At 39.3% G+C, this 23,895-nt stretch overlaps 1 protein-coding gene across 1 annotated transcript in view; it reads right to left on the bottom strand.

The window, feature by feature from the left end:
- Positions 1 to 23,895, bottom strand: part of SPG11 (SPG11 vesicle trafficking associated, spatacsin) — a 2,547,571-nt gene that overhangs the window by 809,307 nt on the left and 1,714,369 nt on the right. Inside the window, exon 26 of the mRNA XM_044077700.1 lies at positions 11,536 to 11,736. Coding sequence (XP_043933635.1) covers positions 11,536 to 11,736 — 201 coding nt within the window. The remainder of the gene's footprint in view (positions 1 to 11,535; positions 11,737 to 23,895) is intronic.

The following is a 23,895-nucleotide window of genomic DNA, read 5'->3' as shown; positions in this document are numbered from 1 at the left end:
TAAGAGAGAGAGTACTTGCTTTTGAGCCTCTGCCCACTGATTTGGGTGTAGATCTGGCCAACCGTTTGGGGTTGGTAACGTGCAGAAGTGAAATTTGTATCCTTGGGAAACTATATTTAAAACCCATTTGTCCTGGGTAATGAGTTCCCAGTTTTTTGCATGTAGAGCAATCTTTCCCCCAAAGGGGCATTCACTTGAGAAGTGCTTTGAAGTTTTAAAGTTGTCATTGAGACAGTTTACCATAGGGGGAGTTTTACTACTCCCAGATTTGGAAGTGGGAGCCCCCCACTGCTTAGTCCTGTGCGTACCCTGGGACTGCAGCCTGTGTGTTCTGCTGGATCTGGGTTTGGACTGAAAAGGTTTGGAAGAGGCAGGAAAGGACCAATTCTTAGAGGGCCAATGCCTACTAAATCTTGGAGGTTGTACTTGTAAGAAATCTTTAACAGTTTGCATAGATTTAGCTTTTTCCTCCATCTTTTTAAGAACTTCTTCTGCCTTGCTGCCAAACAGGCGGTCCTGATTTAAAGGAGCATCCAGTAATTTAGCTTTAACATGATCTGGCAAGGATTGCTCCTTAAACCAAGCATGCCTTCTAAGTACAGACCCAGTGACAGCAGCCCTGCAAGATGCCTCTAGTGACTCAAAACCACATTGCAAAGTATGTTTTCCAATCTGTTCAGCAGAATGCATTAAATCCTGTAAATCCTTATTTTCAGCACAATCAGGAATCAACATCATTTTCTGTTTAAGCAACCCAATAATATGCTGCTGATACTTTAAGATATGAAACTGGCAGTTTAAGGCCCTAATGGCCAAGGTTGCAGAAGTATATACCTTCTTATCCCATCTATCCAGCGCCCTTAAGTCTTTATCATAGAGGGTAGGATTTTTGGCAGTAGTACCTTTAATGCCCTTGGGTCCCCGTGAAATGGTCTCAGGATCCGCAGTAGGATTTTTGAAAAGGAACTTGTGAGAGTCAGGAACCCTGTAATATCTATCAGGTTTTCTGGGAGCAGGAGGTAAAGAGTCAGGGGCCAAGCTGGATTCTGAAAAGGCATCAACAATGTCTAGTACAGGAGGGATAGCTAAAGGCATGTGCTGGGGCAGGAGTAAGAAATCCCCAAGCCTCTTTTTAGAATCAGAGTAATCCTGACTTTCCCAATGAAAATGCTCCCTAAGAGTATGCAAGGTTTCACCAAAAGAGAAATCCTCTGGAGGGGAAGCAGAGGGAATAGAGTCCTCAGCATCAGAATCCTCATAGGTAGATAAGGGTAAATTCTGGTCATCAGAGGAAACAGATATTTCAGATTCCTGGTAGAAGTATCATAAGCAAACTCAGTCCTAGGTCTCTTAGCGGGTAATGGTTGGCTTCCCTGATTAAAGTAATAAGGTCTTCAGCCATTCTTATCATTTGTTTTTTAGGCATAGAGGCCTGACCATGCAGTCTGGGTGTCAGTTTTCTAGGCATGGTTCGAGCTTTAGGCCTTGAAGAAGAAGATGGCATCAGTTTGATATGCAAGTCAATAGGCCTGAATACACCCTCAGAAGCTGGTGCCTGCACAGCGGCTCCGGACCCATCCAAGGTAGAGACATCCGCAGGTTCCACAGTTGAAGCATCTTGCGGCATACCGGACTCCGAATGGGTCTCAGTAGTGGCCTGCGAATCTGAAGTAGCGGGTATCAGGGGCTGCGAAAGCGCCTCACTGAGTACTGGCGAACTGGCGACTGGCTTAGGAGAAGCGTCGTCGTCAGCTTTGGACCTAAGCAGTCTGTCTCAGTCTTTATCTTTGCGTTTTTTCGGAAAGTCGGTAGTCAGATGGCTTACTGAAGACATATCTGGATAACTGAACCGAGCACCAGAATATTTATAAGCGAAAATATACCGACGATGGATAGTTAGTTGTTTAAATAAGGCACAAAACTGACAGCGAGGTACGTCGTGGTCAGGGTCTAGGCAAGGAATACAGTAGGAATGGAAATCTTTATGAGGTATTTTCTTTCCACAAGAAATACAATTATTGACTTTTACTGACATTGGTTTAGAGCAAGAAAAAGTTTCCCCAGCGGAGTACTTAGCTTTAGTTGAAGACTTCGGTTCTGAAACTCGAAAAAGAAAATTTTAGGAGTCGGCCGACCAACACTTGTGAACAGCTTCTATTTCGGGCGCCGCACAGCATGAAAGACTGATGTAATGGCGTCGACTGCATGTTTTATACCCCTGACTATCCGATGTCAAGGAAGAAGAGGCAGCAACTGACGCAGGACCCAAAACTTTGTTAATCAGGCCAACTGAGGGCTACTGCAAGCAGATAACCCAAATGTGATGACTGCAACAGTGAAACACGAAGAACATCAAAACCATCACAAGTTCCATTATTATGATCGTGCAGTATACACGTATGTTTTCTTTTTAACAAATTTCATTCATAATGTCCTCAAGTCTTGTTTTCCCTACCTGTTAACTCATTATATTCGAGTGACGCCTCCAGGTGCATCTGCAGTTAACGTCTACTGATGCCTCTAAGTATCAAATATCGCTTGTTCATATTTGCATCAATAATTACAAAACCATACTACATACAAGGTATCACAAGATTTCATCTTAAAGCTTACACAACAGCAAACTCAACTGCATTAATATTTGACCTCTTTCTAGTGCAGACAAATAGATATTAAAAAGAAGTTATGTTCTTACTATAATACTCCATCGGTGCTGTCTATCTTTATCTTTGACGTTTGGACTCCGTTCCACATCTCTGAACCGGCTTGGCCACTATAACAGCTCGCAAGAACCAAAAAACGTTGAGCCAAGTCCTTATCCAGAATGGCCCTCTCAAGATTACCTCAGATCGGGTTTGCAGCCATACAGGAAGACAGAAAAACAGTTTTATATTAACTGAAGAGGCTATGTCCAAGGTCATATATGAAATAACAGATAACCAGGACAAGTGTCTGACCCTTCAGGATAACAGTCTGATTCTCCAAGGAGTCTGAAGGAGGGGGAAGGAAGGTGGGGTGCCAAGGATAAATGAAGACTGACAACACAGATGGAATGTTATGGGAAGAATATAACTTCTTTATCTGATGTTGTCAATCTTCATTTATCCTTGACATATGGAACAGAGTCCCCAGCTATGTTGCATCTTGGGAGGCATTATGGAAGGATATTCCTGAGCACCATAGAGCCAAAGGACCCTCTTCCCCTGGAGACCACATCCAATTTGTAATGAGTGATAAAGGTATGTGGAGAAGCCCAGTTTGCTGCTGCACAAATTTCATCCATGGAAGCCTTTGAATGGAAAAAAGCAGAAGTAGCTATTGCCCTAGTAGAATGCGCCCTCACTGGTGCTGGTAATTGGAGACTTGTCTTATTGTAGATGAAGGTAACACATTCTCTTAACCACCTTGATAAAGTGACTTTTGAAACAGGTTTACCCAGAGATGGACCCGAAAAGGAGATAAATAACTGGTTTGACTTTCTAAATTCCTTAGTTCTGCTGAGACAGAAACACAATTGTTTGTGAACATCTAGTAAGTGTAAACAATATTTTCCCTTGTTAGAAAAGTTAGGGAAGAACACAGGTAAATCAATAGATTGATTAATGCTAGTTTCTGAGACTACCTTAGGAAGAAAGGATGGGTTGGTTCTTAGTGAAACCCTATCCTTATGAAAAATGAAATACGGAGGTTTTGAAGATAACTCTTGAATCTCTGAAATCCTTTAGGCAGAGGTAATGGCTATAATAAAAATGGTCTTCCATGAAAGAAACTTCAAGTCACAAGTAGCCTCTGGCTCAAAGGGGGAAAGGACCAAAGACTGCAGAACCATACTGAGATCCCAAGGAACTAGAGAATCTAAGGTGGTTTTAACCACAGGGTTCCCTTCATAAAAAACTTTACACAGCCTATGCGAAATTAATGAATGGTCTTCAAAGCCATTTTGGAAATTGGAGATAGCAGCTAATTGGACTTTAATAGTAAAAGCAGAAGTTCCTTGTTCAAAGAGCATATCTAAACATTCTAACACCTTTTCAACCAGTGTGGAAAAGGGATTAAAACCATTAATTACTGTGTGCCCAAATAGAAATTTTTTCCACTTATTGTGGTAAAGTTTCCTGATGGAAGATTTATGGGAAGCCAACAAAAATTCAGACTAGAGACAAGTTATTCTGCCTGGTGATTAATGGAATTGGAGGAACCAAGCTGCAAGTTTAAGGTTCTGTAGATTGGGGTGCACCGGTCCCCTGTGCATGGGACAGGAGATCCAGATCTGGGTTCAGAGTCCATGGACAGTGAATTAGGTGAGGTCACAGAAAGGGGAACCAGACTTGTCGAGGTTAGAAGGGAGCAATGTGTATTGCCTTGCTCTTCAACCTGATGGCTTTTTTCAAGAAGAGAGGAATTAGTGGAAAGGGGGGAAAAGCACAGGAAAGTCCCGCGGGCCAATCATGAAGGAAAGCATCTCTCAGGGACTCCCCCTGAGGGGGAATTAGGGTGAATTAGCTGCTGAACTTCTTGTTCAGAGTGAGTGCAAATAGATCGCAACAAGGCTGGCCCCAGAAATGGTAAATCTTCTCCACCACTCTGGGATTGAGAGACCACTTGTGAGGCAGGAGGATGCATCTGCTCAGCTTGTCTGCTATCACATCTGAACTCCTCGGAATGTGTGTTGCTATTAGAAAATGGTTGGAAGAAATCACCCATTGCCACATTCTGAGAGCTTCTCGACACAGGGGATAAGACTTGGTTCCTCCCTGTTTGCTGATGTACCAGAAGGCCTGCAAATCTAAAAGCTCTGCCCTAAACTAACACTGATATGCAAATTGGCGTCTATTGGGGATCAAGTGCCTTGGACTGTTCTGCCCAGATAATGCATCCTCCACCCATCTGGGAGCATCCGTGGTCACTATGACCTTGACCTTGGGCTAGGGTGAAACAAAGGGTTGGTCTAAGAGAATTTCACCAGATTCCATCCACCAGGATAGGTTCTTCTTGCAATGACTGGTGATTAGAATGAGATGCATCAAATGATGAGTCTAAGATGGACCACTGCGCTGCCAAAAGCCATTGCAGAAGTCTAATGTGAAATCTTGCTAGTGGGACTAGTCTAACGGCTGCTGCCATAGATCTCAGAGTTTGCAGAACTAATACAGTAGGTACCTTGTCACTGGAAAGAATAGCTTGCACTTGGAACCTTATCTTCTGCAATATGTGTAGAGGAAGGGAAGCCATACAAAGTGGTGTTAGTCAGGCGAGCTTCTATAAACTCCAAATCTTCAGTCAGACTTAGTTGGGATTTTGTTTGATACACTGTAATGCCTAGATGAAAAAAAAGATGCAGAATAAAGTCAGTTGCTGACGTAGTAGATGCCTGGTGGGAGCAGTGATGAGCCAGTCATCTAAATATGGAAACACTCAGAAGCCGTGCAGTCTGAAGTGAGCTGTTACTGCTGCCATACACTTGGTGAACAGCCTGGGGGCTGTGGTAAGACCAAAGAACAGCACTATGAAGTGAAAGTGACTGGCCCCCAGCCAAAAGCAGAGGCATCTTCTGGAGCACTCATCCATTTTTATGTGGTAATATGCATCCTGAAGGTCTATGAAGCACATCCAATCATCTTCCTCCAAGAAGGGTAAGATAGACTGAACCGTGACCATCTGGAATTTTGTTTGCTGAACAAATTTGTTCAATCAAAAATTGGTCTCAAGTCCCCTGTCTTTTTTGGCATCAAAAAGAACCTCAAGTAGACTCAAGATCATATCTTGTCTGGTGGGACTTCTTGGATGACTCTTTTTTTCTAGCAGCTTCTGAATTTCCAGAACTGCCTGATCCATCTGATTGGGTGGATCATCGGGGATTTTTCTTCCTGTTCTTAAAATGAGAAAGAAGGGAATGGAGTATCCTCTGGAAATTATCCTTTGCACCCAAGTATCTGTGGTTATTTGTTGCCAAGCTATTGAGTGCAAGAATAACCTTCCCCCGCCTGACTAGAGAGGCAAGTAATCAGGCCCCCTTTAAGAAGCACTGGTAGGTATTCCCTGAGAAAATCTCCGGAACCCTGATTTTGCGGGCCACTTCTGACTCAGGGTCAGCGTCTTTCATTGGAGCTCTGCCCCGAGGGGAGTCACCTCCATGTGTGTCCTGAAAAGGCCCTTGGGATTTTTTGAACCACATCTTCCTGCTCCTCTGTTTCCTGCAGTAAGACCGCTGGGGATCCGAAAAATGTACGCCCATGGCAGACAGGGTCTTTCCATCTTTCTCATACCTGGCTAAAGTTTCTCTGACTTTGGGGCCAAAGAATGATCTGTCAAAAGCAGCACTGATGAATAAATACTTAAATGGCTCTGCAAACTAACACAAGCTCATCCAAGTGTGCCTCCTCATGGCAATGCTGGAACCTGCTGCCCTAGCTGTTTCTTCGGCTGTATGCATAATGAGCCTCATGGATGTGGATGGATGAGTTGGAAACAGACTCCAGAATAGCTAGTTGGGAGGCCACTTTATTTTGTACATCTTCAGAAACAGCTCCTGCAAGGGTATTTGACAGCTCCATGAACAGATCCCTCTGGAGTCTAGTGAAGTGTGCCATGAAATTCGAAGACCTTAAGATGAACGTCTATGATGTGTACACCCACTTTCCAGATCTGTCCATCACCCTGGACTCTCAGTTAGGGGATGAACAGTGGAACTTTCTTCTGCAAGTTCCTTCTTGGTGGCTGCCGCAACCACCATGGCATCTACTGCTAAAACTTTGCCCCAAAACTGATGGTCCTCTAGCGCTGTGAGAATTTTGTCCATTCTCCTGGGGATTGGCTCTATGGAGTCAGGGGCCTTCCAAGCCCGCTGCATGATCAGCTTAATGAGACTGTCAGCAGAAGGGGTCACCCAAGAGGTAGACAGACAAGCACCAAAAGCTTGCAGGTACACCAATCCCTCCAAGGAAAGGTCTTTGGGCTTCCAGTCACCCACTGCTTCAAAATTTCTAGAATGTCTCCAAAGGAGATGTCTTCTGGGGGTGACCCTGGGGAACCCTCCCCATCATCAAAGCCCGTGTCCTTAGTGAAAGATTCCTCTGGGGAATCTAGGTGTTTCCTCTTACACATCTTCTTCAGGGGCACCTCCTCAGTGGGAAGCTCTGTAGAGCACTCCGAAGAAGAAGGGCCCTGTGCAGGGGTATTCTGCAGCTTTGGTGTTCACTGCCCGGGTGTGGAGGTTGGAGGAAGCTCTGGAGGAGAAGTCGTCTCGGGATTATACTTTGACAGGGAAGGGAACAACAGAGAACCAGAACAGCTGGAACGAGAAAAATTGGAGTAGCAGTCTCTAAACCCTCAAAGAAGGTTAGAGGAGGAAAATTTGGTGGAGTCCTTGGACAAGAAGTCCCATCTCCAGAAGGGAGTGAAACCTGGGAAGAGACTGTAAGACCCCTGGCCACGAGGAGCTGATCCACCAACCTCACGTCAACTTCTGTCAGACTCCCAGAGGAATGGGCAAAAAGAGCTGAGGGAGATTCCAGTTTCTCTAAAAAGGAGCCTGGAAGCTGTCCCACAAAAGGATCAATCGAGGGGGAATACCTTGTCCTGGGAAGCAAAATAAGTCCTGGTTGTAAAGTTACTGGTGGCACTGTGGAAGGGATAGGCTCCAAAACTTTGGATGGCACCACAGAAGGGACCAGCACTGATGGAGAGATTTGAACAGTACTGTGGTGGCTGGCACTGAAACCTGCGGTACAGGAGTAGTCATCACGGCTGGTGCTGAAGTCAGTTCCATACATTTCTTGACTATTAACTTCGGTTCTGCAGGGAGTGTGGGAACCAATGATTTATGTTTCTTGGCTGCTGGACCCAAAGGGGATGCTGGCACTGAGTGACTCCTCTTCTGTCCATGTCCAGATTTACATGAAGAAGGAGAAGAGGGTGAACACACATCAGATTTGGATTGCTGACTGAACAAAGCTTCCTCAAAGGAAGTTTTAATCAGACCTTTCAAAATTAGTTTATTTTTTTCTTCTTACAAGGGTCCTTTGGCTAAAGACTTGACAAATAACGCAATCCTCTTGTAAATGCTCTGGGCCCAAACAGCAGACACAAGAGAAATGCCCATCAGAGTTGAGCATTTTTCTTCTGCAATTGCAACATTGTTTGAAACCAGCTGTCCCTTTACTTTTACCTGCCATGTTGATTAATAAAAAATATCAACTCGCAGAAACACTCCTACAACTACACACACACAATGGAGAAAGGTACACACACACACACACACACACACACACACACACACACACACACACACACACACACACACACACACAGAAAGTAGGGAAGAGAGGAAAAAGACTACCAACAACTGTAGGCCAGAACTACCAAGAGGTAGGCCGAAAAGGATAGAGCTACCAACGATAGCAGAACAGAGACCATAGGGTAAATACAGCACACACTCTCACAAAATAGAACTATTAGAGAAGAATTATTTCTAGACAGAATGAAACTACAAACCATGGTAGGAAAGAACACCAAAGTGCAAAAGGAGAAAAATAGTATAATCAAACAGAAGGTTAACTGGGCAAGTAGAAAAATATAGGAAGATTTCTAAAAGATTTTTAATGTCTCAATCAAAAAAACAAGAACATACACTTAGCTCACAAGAGAATCTGGCTGATGCATCTTATGAAGAAGAGCACCAAACGAGATCTGAGGTAATCTGGAGAGGGACATTCTGGGGAGGGACTTAGCTCGAGAGTTTTTGGTTCTTGCAATCTGTTAGAATGGCTGAGTCAGTTCCAAGAGTTGGAACAGAGTCCCAAATGTCAAGGATAAATGAAGACTGACAACATTAGATCTGTTGTTTTTATTATATTAATTTATGTAGATATAATTTTCACGTTTTTCTAAATATCTCAACAACCAAGTAACAGACAGAACTCCTTAGCTTCATATGTAAGCACTCACCTACATGAATAAAGTGCTGCTGACAGTATGTGTGTAACTTGAGTGGTTGCTGAGATTTTGTAAGTTGTTTACAAAATATTACAAACATAATAGTCACAGTGTTTACTGTGACTTATAAAATTTGGTTTAAGATCTAGAACCTAAAGAATACTACCACTACAAAAACAGTTTGTGGTGACCTGTTTGCCTTTTATACTTCTTTCATAACCCCTATGGCTCCAGAGATATGAATATTTGTTTGAAATGTGAGGACATAATTTGATTCTGTTAAAAGGCTTAGGCACCCCCACTGGAAGTTACAGTGCAAACTTCCTGAGCTCCATTGAAGTGAACAAGTTAAACCTCATCCCCTACCTAAGCATAATTCTGCATCTGCTGTTCTTGTATATATCAACGCATGAATTGACAGGATTTAAATATTCCCTACAAAGTACTCTGACACAAACATTTGTGGAATAAATTGCAGTAACTAAGGAAATTATTGTGTTAAGCTGGGATGCAGGATCTCAACTGCCTAGACATGGTAAGGTCTTACAAAGTTGAACACTGTTGGCTACCAAAAAATATTGTTGCAAGAAAATATAAATCAATATATAAATTAGCTGTAACAAAAGTTTAGAATATTGTAAAGAAGATAAAAGAAATGGAGGTGGAAGCTTTCAAAATGGGCAGGAGCAACCTAAGAAATTTTCTACTTCCCATTTCAAAAGATCCTGCCTTTAGTTCTTTATCACCTTTGCAATATTCTAAACATTTGTTACAGCTGGTGTGTGTGTGTGTGTGTGTGTGTGTGTGTGTGTGTGTGTGTGTGTGTGTGTATATATATATATATATATATATATATACATACACGTACGTGTGTGTGTGTGTGTGTGTGTGTGTGTGTGTGTGTGTGTGTATATATATATATATATAATATATATATATATATATACACACATACATACATATATATATGTGTGTGTGTGTCTGTAATATATATATATATATATATATATATATATATATATATATATATATATATACATATACATAAAATGTATTTTCTATAAACATTTTTTTTGTCTGCTAACACGGTTAAAACTTTGGAAGGTCTTAACATGTCTATGCAATTCAGATCTTGTATCCCAGCTTAAGAGAATAATTTCTTTAGTTACTACCATTTCTTTCACCAATATTTGTGTCAAAGTACTCTGTAGTGAATTTTTAAATCTAGCCAACTCATTATAACCCTCCTCCCAAAAATGTTTTCAATTACCTCTCTCTTTACAATTACACCTCCATTTGTTATCTAGTACAGAAGACTCTTCTAAAGTTTGAGATATAAAAATACCTATGCAATCACTTCCTCGCAGAAATGCTAAACCTTCCGGACTCTGCTGCATACTTTGGAGCTCTACATACATTTTCCCATTGTTTCTTTGTAAATTACCTTTATATTCTCTTCTTATCTTTTCTAAACTCCTCAAATTCCTTCTTATAGTTATCATGCAATATTTGATACGTCCTACTAATTATTCGTTTTTTTAACAGCAGCTTCTGTTCCAGACTCAGCTAAAAACTATACAGTCCCAGTCTTTCACTTAGCACTCCCCTTTCCTTTTCTCCTTGCTTATACTCTTATCAATCCCTCAATAAGGAAGGTGATCTGTAACCTGAATTCTAAACAACTTCTTAGCCTTATCCCACTATTATTGCTTTCCCCTCCAGAGTTATTTGTTCCCAATACTTTGGTTCCTTTGCTAACTTCCTTCTGTATGTTCCAGCCCCCTTCTGCCTAGTTTCCATATTCCTACTTGTAGGTAGCCCTACTGGTAAAAATCTCCTTTCTCCATTCCTGCACAGGATTAGTTCTTAGAATACTTTCTACTACTTTATGAATATAATATTCTACACAGTTGTTACTATTCTTCTTAAGGACTTGCAACCAAAATCCTAGTCTCTCTATCTCTTGAACTCTCCAGTTTCATAATCATCCTTTTCCAGTCTGATTTATAACTTCTACCCTGGGTTATGTATACAAGCCTCAAACTGTGTATAGATGTACACTGTTCTGAGAAGATAAGAATGCCATGTCATGTCTTTGCACCAAATAAACCTATGCAGGAGATCAGATATAAAAAAAAAATGTACTCATGGCTAATGCTGTTAATTTTTAGGTCTAAGCACATTAAATGGTTTTACTGTCCTGTTTATTATTACAGAGCCATAGCTAACAATTCAAACACTTTGTTTCATTCCACAACTTTAAGTTGATAAGCAGAAAGAAAAAAAATATTTTTTTTTCTTTTCAAACTTTAGCATAGGCTTCTACACAGTTTGTAACACACACAGGGCATGAAGCGCTTCAATCCTGACTGCAAATGCAATACTGGCATTCAGTTCTGAATGCCAATAATGCACTAACATTTTGTGTCTAGACATGCTGCCTCCTTTGCGCCACCTTAGATATGCCTATTTAACATTACATGAGGATTTAAAAACTATAATCAGTTATAAGTCTAAGTTACTGAACTTGTGGCAAAATTACTTGACTTCTGGCATAAAGGTATGCAGGCATTAGCAGTAACCAATACTTATGTAATTTACCTTTTGAAATAGCTGGAAACTTCTGATAAGAACTTTGCTGTTTTGTTTTTTTAGAAGAAGCTTCCAGATCATTGTGAAGTCATGCAGGTCAAACTCATGGTGTTCCAGTGAGTCTTTAATATGGTTTGTGGCTTCTTCCACTGTGATGGTATCCAGATGTGTAATAATCCAAACACACAAACAATGAAGGATGTTGGCATCCTGCAATTTTTGGAGGAAAAAAATATATTAAAAAAATCTGATCAGTGTTGAGCTGAAATTCTGTCATGCACTACAGCCTACCTTTTTTCAACTTGAATTTCCGCTGCATACCATTATTAAAAAAAAGACAAAGACAGCTGCAACCAAGAAAACAGATTAAAGGTAAGACAAATAAAATACCACTGAACTAAAGCTTGCAAGACAAGTTTGGGTCAAACTTGGACAACAGACAACTACAGATGGCTGTGAGCACTACAATATAGCCCACAAAAAAGCACCCAACCATTTAACTTCTAAGCAGATTGCAGTGCTGTAAGAAAAAAAAAACACAAGGTAAGACTTTTACTCCAGTCTTCTTAAAATGCATCTTGAAACATTGGTACTTGAAAAATAAAATGAAAAATATGATTACTTTTTTCAATTTTAGAAGGCTAAAGTACATAAACATCTTGGTATTTGTTGCACTCAAGAATGGGATTAAATGCATCATGCTATATGACAAAGTGCCTCTCCAGAGGTATTAAGCAATGACAACTGGCCTAAAGCTGAATACGGACTGGTTCCAAGATGATAAACACAGAACTGATCTTGCTGCAACTAATGTAATAAATGCTAGATCTAACTATGAAGTGAGATGTAGCATATTCCACTTTAATAAGATTTTCATGGCTGCGTTAGAGCTTAAGAATATGACAGGTCTAATGAAATTAAGGCAATAAACTCACTACTGCACAGTACTAGTTTCCTCATAACAATTCATGCATAATCTTTAACAAAAGTGCATAAAATTTACTGTTGTGTCTTCAGATACGCAGTTTGTCTTCCACTCTATGGGTGTTTGCAGGGAAACATTACAGAAGCAAAGAATGAGCTCAGGGCTATTGCATATTTTACTGCTTTAAGAATAAGCAATTTTTGTGGGGAGATCTCAAGGTGCTTCACATGGTTGGATGTCTCACTAGTCCTCCATTAGTTAACTTAGTATTACCACTAAAATGAAAATAGTTTTCTCCAGGCAAGTTCGATAGTAGTTACGTATAAAAATGTCATAAATAATACAATGGCAGTGGATTTGGATAAAAGTGAAGCAGTGATGATTACAGAAGAAGAAATGGAGAATTATGTTGATGTACTGCTGTAGTCCAGACTGTAAATCACAATGATCAGTAAAAAAGCAAAAACATAACTCAATACAAAGGAGGTTGGAAATGCTTTGGAATGGATTATACATGACACAGACTGTTATGATATGCCAGACAACTGTTAAAGCGTGATGGTGAGACTTTAACACAAAAGGCGGGTCAAGTCAAATATAAAGTAATCAAAATGTACAGGCCAGCTGGTGTATATCAAATAGCAGTTGCTTTCTTTGGAAGACAAGACAGATAATAATCAGATATTGACTGGTATTTTGGAAGGTAAAGAGGGCACAGACTGTTTTCTTTAAACCTAATATGGCAAATATGGCATTTTGGAATAGAGTTGCTAAATAATCACTGGGTATTGAGAGAACTTATCAGCTGCATTTACCTCCATCTGAGTGAAAGCATGGTAAACCTAATACAATTTTGGCTGAGTTTATGTAGCATCATAAGGAGCATGTATTATGACAACTACTGCAAGTGAGTAAGAGGTATATGATGGAAGAGTGTCCTGTTTTTATTAATAATGATTTTTCCTTAACTATGTTACAACATAAACTACACTGTGATCAACTATGAGGAGTGCAAACACACTGAAGTATAAAGCAACTTCTCCAGCAGTTTTCAAAGATTCAGGGTCCTTTTACATCTGGGATTCAGCTGTTTGAGAGTTCAAACATGGTAAACACCAAAAGTGTTGAATCTTAATGTAGAGGATTGTGCAACACTCAAGTCCCTTTAAACCTGATGACTTTTCTATTCTGGTGAAAATGAGGGATGAAGAGGATGAGCAGATTAACTCTCACGAAAATTTCTCTGTTCCTTGGATGGTACGTGATAGCCTGAAATTACGTTGTTATCCATGTGACTATTTAGATTCAACAGTTAAGCTGTTAGAGATGTTATGTTTGACTATTTAGCCTAAATGTTACTGCACAAGTTTGTACCATTACTACGTTTTAATAATAAACACTGAAGTGTTGATGTCTATGACTTAAAACATATATGGTAATTCCAGTGATTGTATCCATATGAAATTTGGCTTAATGTATTAGTTTAGATGTAATAACTGATGTAAATATGCTATTTTATATGAATAAGTAAAGAACATGTAACAGATGCCTTAATTTAAGTAGGATACATTATGTGGTAATATGTATGATAGGTTACTTTTCTAATGAACTTTCGTTTAATGCTACTAGGCAAACTTAATTATTTCATCCAAGTTGAAAACTCTAAAACATGTGCATGAACGTGATTTTCATGTAACTAAATAAGTATACTTTTTTTAGTCAAAAAATGCAAACATGGACTTCCAGTATGTCTCAGTACGAGTAAAACGCTATATCTTGGACCTCTACTGGAAAGTATTACTTCTACCTCATAGTAAGACAAAAGACTAAAAAGGTAGTAGATGAAAAGATACCAATGATGGCAGGCAAAGAAGAGGTACAGAATGGGAAAGTTATGCTCAAAACAATTTGGGCTGAAATTAAGGACATAAAAATAAATTTTTGCTAGAAAGTGTTGCTGCTCATGAGAAGAGGATGGAAGCAGTGATAATGGACTGAATGAGCATGCTACAGTCATTCAGGACATTTTAGCAGAAAATGAAGAGCTTAAAGCATGAGCTGAAGCAGTGTAAGAGAGGACTGATGCTTAGAAGCGACAGCCGTAGATATGGAAGATTGTGCTAGAAGGAAAAAAATTGAAAATAAACAGGATGCCTGAACAATTGGAGGGTTCAGACTGTATACAATTTATAAAACAGTTGCTAGGGAAATAGGGCTACTTCCACAAAAAAAAAAGAATAAAAATATAAAGAAACCCATAGGACTGCATGGCAACCAAAAGGGGTGAGGCGCAGTAAGCTCAGGCTGATAATTGTTATATTGCAGACACTTGAACAAAAAGACTGTTGAAGGAGTTATGGGAACCTGGAAAGAAGATGAGAGTAGGGGATGTAACAGCATATGTTGATCATGACTATTCTTATGGGACCAGGTCTAAATGGAATGTTATATGGCCAATTATTAAAGCGTGTCGAGAAAAGGTACTGAGAAAGAAGATGAAGATGATGAAGATAAAGACGAACTATCACCCTATAAGCCTGACTAGTTTGGTCTGCAAGGCTATGGACCGCATCATCATGGAACTCATTAACAGAGACATTGGGAACCTCCAAACACTGGACCCTTCCCAGTTCGGCTTTGTTAAGGGCAGATCATGCCTCCTAAACCTGGTGGACTTCTTTGAGACAGTTACCAAGGCTATAGACGAGGGAAAGGTGGTACACACAGCCTACCTAGACCTCGCTAAGGCCTTCAACACCACTCCCCACTCTGGTATTATAGACAAGCTCACCAGCCTGAACAAACCACTATGTCACAATATGGCTTGCCAACTGGCTCATGGATAGAACCCACATGGTGAGAATTGCTGGAGCTAGGTCAGACTCTAAACCGGTTACAAGTGGCGTTCCCCAGGGCTCAGTCCTAGGACCCCTCCTGTTCGGCATATACTTCTCAGAGGTACAGGCAAGCACAGGAGGACTATGGCTGACCAAGTTGGCAGATGACTGCAAACCAGGGGCTATAACTGACTCTCCAACTTACAGAGACATCCTCCAAAAGGGTCTCACTGAGACAAATACCTGGTGTCAAAATCATGGCCTCAAGCTAAATGCCAAAAAGTGCATAGTCATCCCCTTTGGAAAAAACAAAGTACCCACAAACTACAACATAGGTGGTAGTTCCCTAAATACGGAAGATGTAATAAGGGATCTGGGGGCCCAAGTGGACACTAATCTCATCTTTGATAATCACATTGCCAAAGTGGTTAGAAAATCCTTCTACATGGCCCACCTAATCACAAAAGGGTTTGCATCCAGATCAAAAGAGGTCATTGTGCCCCTCTACGCATCACTCATAAGACCCATAATAGAGTACAATGCCCCATTTGGCTGAAGAAACTCCATCTGTACTCGGTTGCATACCGCCTACTCAGAGGTGATCTCGGCCTGACATACAAGGCCATGTCCAACCCAGAATTGATGGGCATGCTCCCCCTAAAGAAAACCTTATTCCCTCGAGCCACATGTTCGAGGGATCTAAACCTCACCACAACAATAAATAGGACGTGCTGGAGCGATAGATTCCTGTCCCAGAGACTTCCCATGCTTTGGAACAAGATTCCAATCTACATTAGGCAGAGATCCTCGCTAACACTCTTCAAAAGAAACCTTGAAGAGTGGATGGGAAACAGAAAGTTTACCCCGGGGATCACTTCAGTGGCTCTGCTGGACAGAGGTACAGGGAACTAATCTAAGGGGGTGGCGAAAGCCAACACATTCTGTCTAGGCTTATAAATGCCTTCGGGCAGATACCTACCTATGAACTTATGACAATAATCGCTCAAGGTACATTTACTGGTCCAAAAGAAGCAATGGAATTTGTCGAACAAAACACTAAATTTGAGGGTCGGTGATGAGCAACAGACAGTATCAGAACAAGAGTTGAGTAACATAGGGGTTAAGCAGAGCGATTCAGTTCCAATTTAGGGTACAGACTATTTTCCACTACTCCAAAGGCAAATGAGATCAAAGGAGCAAGTTGAAAAGATAAAAGAAGAAAGATGTAAGCAATGGACAGAGAACAGGTAAAGGAGAAGTTAAGATGGACTGTTAAGTATGCAGGTATTATAAGAATGATTATAAATGCTTACACTTTATACAAGTTATTGTTCTGGTAGTAAACGTTTTGGACATGGTAAGCTAGTAAAGGATGCACTGGAAGAAGAGTTAGACTTTCTAATGGGAGCATAAGAACATGAACTATGAAGAACCGTATTAATGAAAGGAATGTAACCAATTCCTTTGGATGACTTTGAAAAAGTGAGAACTGGAAAGATTGAAATAAATGGTCCTTCAGAGTAATATTTGATTGACGAGGAAGAGATGATATATTTGATCTGTATGGACATTTTCTTTGCCTTTTACGTCTGTTTTATATAGCATATTTTTATAACTTTGCCTCTTTGTTGCGATTGCTGAATTTTATGTTAAAGGGTTGGTAATATATATATGGACTCACCTTCCAAGTGGATTGTTCCCGACTATGTAGGGTGTTATTGGAATGACTGGCACACAGAGAGTGTAGGATCAACATGTAATTCCCAATGACACTAGTTTTAAGGTGGAATGAATTAAGAGAATGTCAGAGAGGGAGAATATTACAATGATTAAAATGATCTACCGAGTAATCAAGGAAAATAAGACACAGTCTATTGATTAGCGATGGCAGTGCCCATCACAATTGGAATGTAGACTCTGAACTTCGAACTCAGAAGTTAAAAAACTGACGGTATGAGCAAACTTAGTAAAAAATAGGATAGTTATTTATGAATGAACACCACGAAGTTGCAGCCAATGTCTGGTTCCTTGTATTTTGTGTCTTAATAGTTATTTATGATGTAAACTTAATTTGTTAATAAGTACATTTCTTTTCAGCCCCTGACAATGTCTTAGTAAATGTTATTTAGTTTGACATGGGAAAAAAGAGATTTTCAGAGGGAAAGACAATGAATATGGTGGATTAATAGGATGGAAGGCAGGGAAAGAAGACAAAGAGGTCCAGTATATCCCCAGCGCAGTTTAGTGCTATCATAACTATGAAAGAATGGTGGTTAGCCACTGATGCTGGACTGTACAGAGAGGGTGTTGCTCTAATGAGGGTAGTAATGTATACAGATTTGTATATAGTTTTTAAGGGAAATTGAGAAGGGTTAGGATACATAAATAGGAAACATAAAAACAGGTGTCATAATATGGATAAAAGGGAAAGGAGTGACCAAGTAAATAGGGAATATGATGAAGAACGTGAGAAAGAAGTCCTTCACTGAGTGAATAATAAACAATCCAGTTAGAACAATCTTATAGGAGATGCAAGATCAGCAGTAATGACAGATGTAAAATCTTAGAATGTCAATGGTTTAGGAAATACAAATAAGAGGGAAAGAGCTCTAAGCTACATAAAAGATTTTAGTACTCAAGTAATTGCATTGCAAGAAACCCATTTAAGTAATCAGTATCATAAAATGTTAAGAGGGAGAAGTCATAATTTGATGGCGAGTTCGAGCTGGGGAAATAAGAAAAGAAGAGGACTGATAATTTTAGCAAAAATGACCTGCCTGTTTGAGATAATCTGAAGATTGGAAGGTAAGAAAGGAGAGTAGCAGGGATAAAGGGGATGACTGAAGAAATAAAGTTAACAATAATCTCAATATACCTTCCTCCAGACACTAAAATAATAGAGAGAATGATTTTATTAGAACTCAACCAATTTCAGGAGGAAATAGTAGACTATATAGGAGATTGTCTAGTTGATATGTCCTATCCACAATACTCCAAAGGGCCAAGAAGAAAATTTGGTGAAGGAGGGAAGATTTTTAGCTGAATAGATGAGGAAGATTGGGAAGTTTGATGCATGGTATTGTGTAAGAGAACAGGAAGATGGAGGGGAAATGTACTTTTTTCTCCCTCAGATTTAACAGATAGAAGCTGTATCTCAACAGAGTAAATTCCTAATGTACAGAATAGGAGTACTAAGTGATAATGCATTTGGAACATGCAGCTATAGGCTTAATTTTTTTTTAAGAAATAATACCAAGTTGGATAAGCTATGGAAAGCTCTGGTGGACTGATTAGAGAAAGAGATGAATGGATTAAAGATGGTACTTGACAGAGAAGTGGAGGGTGAAAAGATGACAGATGCTCTGGGTTGGGATAAGGTGCAAGAGAGAATAAAGGTAAGAATAATGGCTGATGACAGGAAAAGATATGGGTGGATGGATGAAAGGAGGAAAGAGTTGAATAAAGAATCACTATGTATCAAAAAGGAAAAATGCAAATGAAATAAAGGGTTACAAGATTTGTAGACAGAGTTATTACAATGGATGCATAAGACAGAGGATGACAGAATATGGAAGATGATGATAGCTGTGGCAATTTTTTTTAGTGCAAATTCTAAAGCAACCAAGGCTCTAGCATTACAGCTATGACGTAGAGTGGGCCATTTTTAAAACATGAAACACTAAAGAGGAGGCAAAAGTAGTTGAAATGGGAGAAATATTAAATAAGTTTAGAGATTATTACCAGGAGTTGTATAGAGAGCAAGAACAGAATAGATCAAAAAAGGTATGGGTATATGGAATGGCACTTATCAAATATTGTTAAACCTATAGAGATAGAAGAAACAGAACAGGCACTGAATAAGATGGCAAAAGGGAAGGATCCAGGAAGAGATGGAATCCCAATTGAAGTCTGGAAGTCACAGAAAGAGAAGGTGTTAGAAAGATGGAAGCATATATTTCACCAGGTTTTAAATGATAAACATGCTTCCCAGTCTTGGAAACTAAGCAATTATATCAGTTATTTATAAAGAGGGTAAAGATCCAATGAGACCAGCTTCATATAGACAGATCTCGGTGTTGAATCATAATTATAAATGTTTTATGCAGGTTCAGCCAAGATGATTGAGTAGAGTTGTGATGATATTAGGTATTGCTAGCTATGCCAGGAGAAGTAAGGCAGTGCATGTGTAACATATGTCAGCATAGTTAGCTGGAGTTTTGTAAAGAATTATGTCATTTGTATATCAAACTGATTTGTACAGATGCTTGTGCTGAGAATGTATTTGTAAAGCTGCTTGTTTTAAAAAGGTACCAACAGAGGGTCCTGCTGGACAGAAAAGAAACACACCTGTATGTCAGACTGTATTGTAACTGTTAAAATAAATATTTTGTAACAGAAGATACTGGAAGAGAAGAGGTTAATCTCAGACCAGCTAACTTTGAAAAATAGTCAGCCACCAGAATTCAACTCAACAAGGCCTTACTATGTCTAGGCAATTCCATTTCTGTATCACAGTTCAAAAAAATAACCGCCTTAGTTACATCAATTTGCTCACCCGGTATTTCTGAAAGATTAGCTTGCAGAGCACCAACTCATTACACTCCCCAAAAAATATATTCCCAACTACATATTTACACCTCCAACATTTGCAATCTACCCGAGGAAAAATTCTCTGGAGTCTGCTTGGGGTATACAAATACCTGTGCAAATACTTCCAAGCAAAGATCCTAAATCTTTTAGACTTTGTTGCATATTTGATAGCCATACATACATCTCCCATTGTTTCTTTGTAAATTGCTTATCCAATCTCCCTTCCTAATCCTTTCTAACTTCCTCTGATTGATTCCTATAGTTATCAAGCACTATTTATTTTGTATGTCCTATTAATTATCCCTTTTTTAACAGAAACTTCTATTCTAGATTCTACTAAAAACTCTACCAGTGCCGGTCTTTTGCTTAGGATCCCCCTATTTTTTTTCTCATTGCCTATACTATGATATCAATTCTTGATAAGGAAGGCAAACCCTACCCTACAGTCCAAATGAGTTTTTGGCCTCTTCCCAATATATTACCTTTCTCTAATTATTTGCTTCCAATACCTTAGTTCTTTTGTCGGTTTTCTCCAGTAAATTCCAGCCCCTCTTAGCTATATTCTATACTCCAATTGCAGTAATCCCTGTCGGCACAATCCCCTTTCTCCATCCCCATGTTGGCTTAATTCTTAGAATACTTTCTGCTATTTTATGAATATAATATTCTGTATGGTTAGTGCTATTCTACTTAAGGATCTACATCCAAAATCCTACTCTCTCCTTGTTTCATCCTCATCTTGTTCCACTTTGAATTAATACCTTTTTCTGCTTGTGTTGTGTATTGCAGCCTTAACTGTGTAGCTCTGAAATACCCCTTTAAATCAGACAATGCCAAACTACCTTGTTCAAATGCAAGAATCAACTTATCCCACTTGACTCTTGCCCTCTTCCCTTCCCAGATAAAATCCTTCAACTCTTATTAATTGCTATCCACAACTTCTCCTCTGGTTGATAAAAATATACCTGATCTGTATATAAAACCAAAGGGACTAAAATATTTTCACTGCTTGTATCTTGCTATCCATTATCCATACAACACAGCTTCAAACATTTCATTTTTTTCTATTATCTTTTAGGTTCATAGGTGTTTACCAGGCTAATGACCACAAGGGCCTTTTTGAGCCTAGCCATGCATCCCAAATCTCTGACAAGTTCTGGTATCCTTGCTAAGTGTAAGCATGGGCTTGGGAGATGAACCATTTATAGGCTGCCTGTGTCCATTAGAGAGATAGGTGCCAAGTCAAGTATGAATATCCTGTTCCTCAACCAGTAGTCCAAGTTACACTTGAATTGGGTTAGGGAGGAACTCTGCTTCACATGGATGGTGAGCCTGTTCCAAAGACGTCTCTGGGATACACACCCATCTCTCCAGCAGGTCCTATTTATATCACAAGCAAAGTTTAAGTCTTTAGAGCGGGTAATTTTGGTGCTTTTTATTTTGCTGATATGCAGGAGGTCCACCTCAGTGGGGTGTGACAGTGCCTGTATTCCAGGCAAAGATCTCCTCTCAACAGCCTGTAGGAGACAGAATACAAGGATAGGGCCCTGAGGCGGTCTGCATAGGACATATTACTTACGCCCTATATTCTTTTAGTGAGGAACCTCTGTGGATGTTCCAGTTGTTGGATATGCCCAGTTAGGTACATACAAAAAAGTTAATAACGAGACACTGGAAATCTTAGGCTCAACCAAATGCTAAAGAGCTGAGGTTGGTAATGTAGGGAGATAAGAAATTAGAACTAAAACAATCAGCAAATCAAAGGACACTTTATTAAGAATAAATGGAATAAACAGGAGGTGGTTGCATGGTAAGTGAGTAAATGTGAGAAACCTCAGGGCCATCCAAACATAGGCTAATGGAAGAGGTGACTGATGTAGTAAATGGGAAACACCATGCAAAGAAATTAAGAAAGACAGAAAAATTGTGTGAATGTTTGGAAATGACACATTTGTAAATAGTTGCATGGCTAGGGTTATAATAGAAACAGAGTTCATTGGAAATATAAACATATGTGGCATGAAGGCAAAGTAGTGCACAAAAATGGAAGGAAAACAGATGAAATTGAAATTAACATTGTAACAACTGCTATTGGGCTGTTTTAGAAAAGACAGCACTGTGCTATTCTCCTGGTAAATACTATTTAGTATTCTTATTCTCGTTAAACATTACAAACTTTCATACTTATCCAATTTGCTACAACAGACAATGACACTGACTAAATGAGTCAACATACTTATGTTTACTAATAACCACGTTTTTGCTGAAGAAAGGAAAACTTTGCATGCTTTGTCTTCAATAATAATTTTATGCGCTTAGAATATAAAATGGGTTTAAGTCTAATATACATGTCACACAGTTCACTTAATGAAATTTGTGCTCCATGCAGGGATGATGCAGAACTAGCCTAGCTAGACTCACCTTTAACTTTTAAGGGCATGTTACAAAAATGCTCAAGGAGATAACTTCTTAATATATTGTCAGTACTCTCAATACTACTTTGACTTGAATACTCCCAGCAAAACTGTACTCAGTTTGATCCACTGCTAAAATTCCTGCCATCATCTAGAGAAGTGTCCAAAGAAGAGTCCATTTCAGGTATCAATCAAACATCTCTGCAGAACAGCAACATTCTACTAACTGGCAACTCCAAAGTCATAAAATAGGATCGTGCTCTTAGAAGACTTGACCCAAACCAAGAAACTGTTGCTTTACTTTTTGAAGCCAAAATAGAAGAGAATAGCTAGAAAACTGTCCATCTAGCAAACTTTCAAATTGTAACCACACATGGGTTTAAACAACAGAGAATCTTCTCTGCATGACATGAAAATATAGCTTGTTGTTTTTTTCAAATTTATTAGTGGAACTCTGAAACTCACTATTTCAATTAGATTGTTTTATATTCTGCTTCTGCACAGAAAAGTATGTAAATTCTCAAGAGGAGTGGGCACTGGTGTCTAAAACAATGGAGTCCATAACACCTCAAACCCTACTTTCCTGGATTACGGTCAGGGTTCCATTTATCTGCAACATGGGATTTTCAATAGCAAACTCTTAAGTGTTACAGGGTGTTACTCTCTCCCAAAATACACAAATATAAGCAGTGACATGCACATCGATCATTTATACCAGTTTTGTTCACTTAACATCAAGGAAAATGTTATCATTTTTGAGTGACTAAGTAGAGCTCAGCTGACTGATTCCCATACTGTTCAGTTAACAGATACTAGTTATATACCTTTTTTAAAAATTTATTAGTTCTAACAACTTTTTAAATGTCATGTGAATAAGGGGGCACATCTCTTTGGAATTCATACAAACATATCACATCAACCTCAAAATATTGCACTCAACAATTCTGTTGGACTATGATACCATCCTCTGTCATGTAAAAGGATCTGCCCTCGAGGTTCTAATGCATACAAATTTTGCTGTCATGAAATAAACCCTTTATTCTAGGGGCTGGAGTCAGAAACTAGGAGCCTCTCTTTCTCTCTCCAGTAATCCCGATTTGTATAACACCATAAATAAGCTACCTGAATATTGTATTCCTCAGAGGAACAAAGATGTTGAGGGCAAAATGAATAAGAGGCATTTGTAATGCAACTCAAAATTAACCAAATCATACTACTGAGAAGAGCACTCCTGGCAAACAAAGTTTGAAGTAAAACTGATTTTGTGAAGTTTAACTATTCTTTGACTCAGGAATGGGGACCATATTTTTTTCAAGGTTTTAAAAAGCCTAAACACTTGGAGAAATTAAAAAGGTAGAAAAAACAGAAGGCACTACTTTACCTTTAAGTGATGTTCTACTACGAGAAACAAAAACATGTTTTCAGAATCTCAACATTTATTTATCTAGTTCATCTATAAGGCAAACAGATTGCTTAAAAGATCCATTATTACTAAGGTGTCGAGTAATAACAAAACTTAATGATCTGCCAGTATTATTCTCCGAGCAACTCTGTGATGACTGGAAGAAGAATAATCATTTTCCTACAACTACCACTCATGAAA

This window comes from Protopterus annectens, chromosome 7.part0 (assembly GCF_019279795.1).
Source record: "Protopterus annectens isolate FY-2018-M chromosome 7.part0, PAN1.0, whole genome shotgun sequence".
Taxonomy (NCBI): domain Eukaryota; kingdom Metazoa; phylum Chordata; order Ceratodontiformes; family Protopteridae; genus Protopterus; species Protopterus annectens.
Note: the sequence above shows the minus strand (reverse complement) of the source record. Positions and strands in the feature narration are given on the sequence as shown.